Consider the following 7,361-nt stretch of genomic DNA (forward strand, 5'->3'; position numbering starts at 1 on the left):
CCAAGCAGCCCATTTAATCACTGGGGCAGAGGAGAGTTTAAGGAGGGAAAACTGGGGTTGAAGGATTAGATCAGGGGCTCTTAACCTTTTTTTGTTCCACAGACCGCTTTGCCAGTCAGGTGAAAACCACAGACCCCTTACTAAGTCCACACTATACCGTGTGTTGTTTAATAAATACATCACACCCGCACCAACACGTCCCCACAGAATGTTTTTTTGAGTTTCAATTTAAGCTCACAGACTCCTTAAGAACCCCTGGATTAGATCACACTCAAGTATGTAAAGCCTTCTTAGGCGAGTTAATCCAGTTAGAAGAGTGGCCAGCTGTCTTGCGGTTCCACCAATGGCAACCAAGAGGCTTTGGCAGAGGTTGAGGAGAATGAGCTCTAGGTCAAGGGCTGGGGGCTCATTCAAAGGCCAGACATCACAGAGGCTCAAGGGCACGGGGCAGGGAGAGCCCCGGGATGTGAACGTTGCCATTCCGAGTCTCCTGTGGGACCCGCCTCTCTGCGGCTCCGTTTCCTCCCCTGCATCATGGGCTAACAAAAGAACCCACTTCCCACGGTAGCAGGTAAGGACTAAAACCAGGTTAGGCCCAGGCAGGGGATAACCTCGGCAAATTACTGAGCGCACGAGCCATGATAAAAACCGTCTTGTTCTCGCTTTGGCAAAACTCCACGGACAAGAACCGCAAAGCGGAGCTGCCGTGGGACGCCCTCTGCGGCCCGGAGGTCGGCCCACTTCTTCCCAGCCTCCAAGGAAAGAGGCTTCGCCCAGGCCAGGGGAGGAGGGCAGGCCTGCCTGGGCCCCGCGCCCGAGCAACACTGCTCATCAGCGCTCAGGACGCAGGCCGGGAAGCCCTGGAGAGATCCCGGAAAAATCACTTCCCGCCTCCAGCCCAGACACGGCCGTGGGCGTCAAGGAGCGGCGCCCCTCTCAAACACGGCGGCCGCAGAGGCGCCCCTCACAAGCATGGTGGTCCGCCCTTCTCAAACATGGCGGCCGCAGAGGCAGCCCCGCGAGGCGCCCTTCGCAAACATGGCCGCCGGCGCGCCCCCAGGCGTTAGCGTCCCGGCCGCTCCCGGAGCAGCGCCGCCTGCCGACGGAAGGAGACAGTTTCGTTGGATCACATGCCTGCGACGCCTGGCGGTGATTGGCCAGTCCTCTGGCGACGTCAGACGCCGGGACGCGGGCTCCGGGCGGCCGGGTTGCTTCTCCGCTGAGAAGCGCTAGGCCGGGCGTCCTTGCGCGGCCGCGGCGGGGGCGCAGTTCACCCTCATGAGGAGCCGGCAGGTGAGCAGCCGAGGCCGCGCCGCGCGCTGGCGCCGGGAGCTGCGGGGACCCTGCGAGGGGGCCGCGGCCGCGGCTCGCCGGCCCGGGGGGCGTCCCCGGCAGAGGGGGCTGGTGGCGGCCTCCCTCCGGGGCAGGGGCTCCTCCTAAGGCAGGGCGGCTTCCCTCCCGAGGGCGCCGCGCGCGGCACGGGGGTAGCACCTGCCGGCGCCCGGGTGAGAACGAGGGCCCCGGGCCTGGGCAGGGGTCGCTCTTCCCGGCGCCCGACGAGCCCCGGCAGCTCCGAGCTGCGTCCGGGCCCTGCGGGTTTGTCCCGACGCGGTCGCCGCCCGCGCACCCAGCTCTTCTCCCTTCCGCCCTTTTTGGGAGACCGGTTGGTGGCCTCTGACATCCCAGACGTAAAGCAGTCCGCTTGGCAGCTGGGGAGCTTGCTTGGAAGGAGGCCCTCGGCGATGGGCAAGTTGTTTCGTCTTAGGGTTGCTTATGTGGGAGCAATCCAGGTTGGCCAGCTGAAGAACAAGTACTCGCCAAGTTAGAAAAAACGTCTGTAGGTTCTCGGCGTTTTGGGTCTGGTACCTCAGTTATCTGTGATGAATCTGAAGCCAAAACGCTACCAGATATGATTCTTGGAAATCAAGAGTGGACAAAACCTTCAATAAAAAATTGAAGAACCCCATTGAAAAATGGCCAAAATACTTGAATAGACATTTCTCCAAAAAAAAAAAAAAGGTACACAAATAGCCAAAAAGCACATGAAATGACGCTCGACACCGTTAGCCATGAAAGAGATGCAAATCAAAACCACAACGAGGAGATGCCACGTCTTCACACGCACTAGAATGGCTTTTTTAAAAAATAAAGTGACAACCATTGGCAAGGATGTGGAGAAATAGAGGCCTCCCCAGCTGCCGGTGGAAATGCAAAATGGTGCAGCCTCTGTGGAAGACAGTTTGACAGTTCCTCAAAAAGTTAAACACAGAATTACCATAAGAGCAGCAGCAATCCCTTTGCTAGGTATGCACTCGCATTGAAAACAGGAACTCAAACAGATGCATGTACACCGGTAAAGTCAAAAGATGGAAACCACCCAGTGTCCACCAACAGATGAGTGGATAAACGATAAACACAACTTGTTTGTTTATACAGTGGAATATTATTCAGCCCTAAAAAGGGATGAAGCTAATACATGCTACAACATGGACGAACCTTGAAAACGTTACGCTGAGTGAAATAAGCCAGGCTCAAAGGATAAATATTGTACGATTCCACTTACATGAAGTATTTAAGCAAATTCTATGGAGACAAAGTAGATCAGAGGTTACCTGGGGCTAAGATGAGGATGAAATGGGAGTTATTACTTAACAGGCACAGAGTTACTGTTTAGGGTGATGGAAAAGCTTTGGTGATGGTAGCACAACATAGAAAATGTAATTAATGGCACTGGATTGTACACTTAAAATGGCAAATTTCATGATATATATATGTTACTAGGATAAAGGAAAAAAATTTTAATTGACCAGCAGGTGGCTTGCATCGGGTACCTCTAACAGCCACAGCGACCTGGGCCCTGGCCCTGGGCAGCCAAGTTTGTCTGCAGAGGGGCCTGAAAAGCTCAATTTTCCCAAGCCTCCCCAATGAGTCTGTTGCTTAAAATTTGAGAACCGCTTCTTCTGAGAGCATGGTAGCATTGAGAAGCAAATTGCTGTGGAAAGGGCCTGTTTGCTTGAGAGTCATGCATCTAAGGTGACCAGCCTCTGAATCAGTCCCTGCTGTAAGCAGCCTGACAGTTCCATAGGCTGACTTCGGGAGATTGTTTCTAGGTTGAACTGTGATGATAGAGCAGGGGTTTGGAAGTCAAGCATCACCTCTGTATCCTTGAACACATTTCTTACCCAAGTTGTCCCCATAAAATGGAAATGCAGCTGCTTTTCAAGGCTGTTAAAGTACCAAGCACAGTGACTGACATATCACCATTCAGTAAATGGCAGCAGCTGGCATCAGGGCCATCCTTTGCCTAGAGAGCCTCACACAGGCTGCGTGAGGAGTGTTGGGGTTTGCCATAGGAAGGAAAGGCTGGCCAGTGACAGTCTTGGACTAAAAAGGTCCATTCCCTGCTCTGGAAGTAATAGTGCTTAGGGACATGTTTGTTGGGTCCAGGTGGTGGGATTTTAATTCCTTGTTATTAAGATTTTCTTTGGCATTCAAAATAAAAGTGATGGACCAGTTTATTAATATTAAGATTTATCAGACAGAAGGTAACTGGTTTAATAGAATTTGGACTCTTTCTACCTAAAATTGGAGAGATGTCAGGGATGGGTGTTTGTTTTTTCATATTTCCTTTTGTGAAGAACTTTGAAACGCTTGAGAACCTTCCGAGGAAAGATGTGTGCTGCTAATCCTAAACCTTTTCAAAGTTGATTTTAGTGTCTCTTAACTTAGAAATGGGTGGTTCCTGCGGGGAGGGGGACCGTGGTGGTGGTGGGGGATTGACCCAAGTGTCCAAAATCATAGAAGGATCAGATCTGTATCTTAAACCCAAAGAGTTTTATTTGAATCTGCACTTTTAGACCATAGGAGTCTTTCCATAAAGATAATAAAAAAGGGGGGGGGGGCGGGGCAGGGATTGTTACCTTTAAAATAGGGGACTAATTTTGGATCACTTGAGGTTTTCTCTTCAGGGAATTTTAATCTCCATGCTAATGTTTCTTTTCATAAGAGCATTCTCTGATGAGGCTTCTGATCATATCTAGCTGGCAGGTGGCGTGCGCACTTCAGCACGCCTGAGAGGCAGAAGTTGTTCGGCGCCCGCCTTGGCCTCTGCACAGGAAGTGGACGTCACCAAAACTGCCAAGACAGTATGTCTGGTAAGGCCTCGTCAGAGTAAAGAACGGGAAATTTTGACTCTTGTACACTTTTGCACAAAATTTTCACTCTGTTGTACTAGAAAACGTAATGATTGTTGCTTATATTCCAGAGGGGGAAATATTTTAAAGGGAAGGTAACAGTGCTGAAATTATTTCCAGACAAAGATACATTCTCTAGACCAGGGGTTTGCTTGTCAAGTGTTCACCCACTTTTGTGTGTCTCACAGACCCCGCCTCTAGCAAGCACCTTTTCTAGTCCTACTTCTAGTGCATTCTTTCAAGGGATGTTAGTATTTGATCACCACAAAATGCATTACAAGAGGGTAAAGCAGGCCAAGAAAAGCAGACCACTGTAGGCCACAGTTCACGTCACAGTCCCTGTTTCTGGGACATTTTAGGACTTGCAGTGGACTCCTCTGACAGGTCTGCTTCTGGATCCCACGGCTCTGGGATCTGCTGGGACTTAGCTATGTGCCAGCCACTAATGTATTTCACTCATATGAAGTTGTTTGTGTTGAAATTTTGATTTTCTTTGCGCAGTTTGTTGAGCACCTACTACATATCAAACACTGTTCAGTGAGCCAAAGAAAGAACCCTGTCTTCATCACGGTGCTTACATTCTAGCAGGAATGAATGAAAATTGGGTTCTTTTTTTGTAATTACATAAACACGTGCTTCTGAATTTGCCTCATGAAGTATAATACCCTTCAGGAAAACTGAAGTTGTGGGATTAATGTTTGGATATGTGCCTAGCTCTTTCCCAGCTGTGGATTTGAATTCTGTTCCTTCAGTGGCAGAATAGTGAAACAAACCTGTCTGTAAACAGTTCTGACTATACATTTACATTGTTAAAAGGTCTGACAAGAACAATTTACATTGTTAAAAGGTCCCCAGTTCTGGGATTGAGACTTTTTTTTTAATTTGCTATCTTCTTCCTAAATGTATCTAGTTTTCTCTTACATTTTTCTTTCTTGATAGACTTCCTCATCACACAAAGCTACGGACAGGCGAACATCCAAGAAGTTCAAGTATGATAAAGATAATCTTGTGAAATCAGAGTTACAGAAACTAGTAACTAAAAGTGATAGTGTTTCCTTGCCAAAAATTACACCTGAGGCCTCTTGTGAAAATGAGCCTCTGGAGTTTGCTGGAAACAGTGTGTTGTGTCGGGGAAATGAAGTTGGTGCCCCCATGCCACAGGAGGGTGAAAACCTTCCCCTCGGCCACCACGGAATTGTGGGTAACAGTAGCCTGACAAAGACTGGAGATGGCCTGTCCCTCCCAGAACTCAGAGCCAGTGCAGAAGCAGAAGCATGTGAGAGCAGCTCCACAGGGCGGGATAAGTTAGCCCTGGAGGCAGAGCACATCCAGAAGCCATTATTTCAGATGGACAACAGCATCTTTTTAGACGATGACAGCAATCAGCCAATGCCAGTGAGTCGGTTCTTTGGAAATGTTGAGCTCATGCAGGTAAGCCCAGTGTCTCAGTTTGCCAGGACTGCTGTCACAAAGCACCACAGCCTAGCCACTGACCAACAGCAGCTTTTTGCCTCACAGCTTTGGAGGCTCGAAGCCCAAATCAAGATGGCGGGGGGCCCTCTGAAGGCTATAGTAGTCTAGTGGTGGCTCGCCCGCTGTGCGTGACTCGGTCTCTGCCCCATCTTGTGGCCGTCTCCTCCTCTGTCCGTCTTCTCCTGTGTCCATATTTCTTCTGCTTAAAAGTCATATTGGCTTAAGGCCCACCCTGGTCAGTTTGGCCTCACCCTATCCAAGCGTATCTTCACAAGTCCTATTTCCAAGTGGGTTGGTGCCCACAGGACCAGGGTGTAGGACTGTCTTCAGGGGGACAGGGGGGCGCAGTGGGAGCATGACTGAATCCTGAACAGCCAGTGTTGTCTTCCATAGAAACTCATTAGGGAAGCAGATTTGGCTCAATGGATAGCACATCTGCCTACTACATGGGAAGTCCAGGGTTCAAACCCAGGGTCTCCTGACCCGTGCGATGAGCTGGCCCATGTGCAGTGCTGATGCACGCGAGGAGTGCCGTGCCACGCAGGGGTGTCCCCCGCGTAGGGGAGCCCCACGCGCAAGGAGTGCGCCCATAAGGAGAGCCGCCCAGCGCGAAAAAAGCGCAGCCTGCCCAGGAGTGACACTGCACACACAGAGAGCTGACAGAACAAAAAGAGACACAGATTCCTGGTGCTGCTGACAAGAATACAAGCGGACACAGAAGAACACACAGGGAATGGACACAGAGAGCAGACAACTGGGGGGGCAGGGAAAGGGAGAGAAATAAATTAAAAATCTTAAAAAAAAACTTATTAGCAAACAGTACACTCAAATTACATGTACTCCTAAATTACTGCATATAAACAAATTGATGGTAAATAAATATATAAAATAATGATAGTAATCACTTTAACCTAAGAGAAGAAAATAAAAACATTAGCTACTCTGGGCACGCCCCCACCTCTGCCCAAGTGAGAATCATTGCCATGATGAGACCACTTGTGGGAGGATGGCTTCATCCCACGGCCCTCAGGTGTGCTGCAGGGATGTGATTTTGGACCTCCCGCTGCAGTGTTAGGAAGTCATGTTTGTAGTTTTTTATATCTATCCAGTACATGCGCCCCTCCCCCCCCCCCCATAATTCACAGGAGGGAAACGCTTTTCACTGAGAAAGAACAGGAGCGTGGTGATGAGCACAGCCTTGTTTCTAACCTGGTGTTTTTCCTTCCCTTCCTGACTTGATCAACCCAAGTTCAAGAGAACGAGTGCTGTGTGTCTCAGTCCTCCCATGTCTCAAAGGGAGGATCATTCTGCAGAGTGGGTAGACCGGGCGCATTACAGATGCTAAGGTTACATTAGTTCTTACTGAAGTTAATTTTTTTCCTCCTCTAAGGACCTTCCACCAGTGTCTTTATCTTGTCCTTCAATGAGCAGACGAGAATTCAGAAAAATGCATTTCAGAGCCAAAGATGATGATGACGACGATGATGCAGAAATGTAGATGATAAAAAACTCTTTGCATATTTAGATCGCAATTTAGAAAATTGCCGGAATGTATAAAATTTGTCTCCAAGAGAACTTGTTCTTAAACTTCTGAACTCATAGAAGTCAACAAATAATGCAAACCACCAAATACCTATGGAAGATTTATTGATCTTGAACTGCTGTAACAATATCTGAGATTGTCAAGTTGCCGTC

General features: G+C 49.2%; 1 protein-coding gene across 1 annotated transcript; it reads left to right on the forward strand.

Moving 5' to 3' along the window:
- Nucleotides 1-1,173: 1,173 nt before the first annotated feature.
- On the forward strand, nt 1,174-7,361 carry C9H1orf174 (chromosome 9 C1orf174 homolog). Its single transcript, XM_004480341.4, has 4 exons — nt 1,174-1,293; nt 4,041-4,154; nt 5,133-5,624; nt 7,057-7,361. Exons 1-4 carry the CDS (start codon nt 1,279-1,281, stop codon nt 7,162-7,164), a joined length of 729 nt encoding a protein of 242 aa, XP_004480398.1. The 5' UTR covers nt 1,174-1,278; the 3' UTR covers nt 7,165-7,361.

This window comes from Dasypus novemcinctus, chromosome 9, assembly GCF_030445035.2.
Source record: "Dasypus novemcinctus isolate mDasNov1 chromosome 9, mDasNov1.1.hap2, whole genome shotgun sequence".
Lineage (NCBI taxonomy): Eukaryota > Metazoa > Chordata > Mammalia > Cingulata > Dasypodidae > Dasypus > Dasypus novemcinctus.

Coding starts and splice junctions, on each gene's coding strand:
- C9H1orf174 (XM_004480341.4), top strand. Junction 4,155..5,132: donor CTGCCAAGACAGTATGTCTG/GTAAGGCCTCGT, acceptor CTTTCTTGATAG/ACTTCCTCATCACACAAAGC. Junction 5,625..7,056: donor GAAATGTTGAGCTCATGCAG/GTAAGCCCAGTG, acceptor TCCTCCTCTAAG/GACCTTCCACCAGTGTCTTT.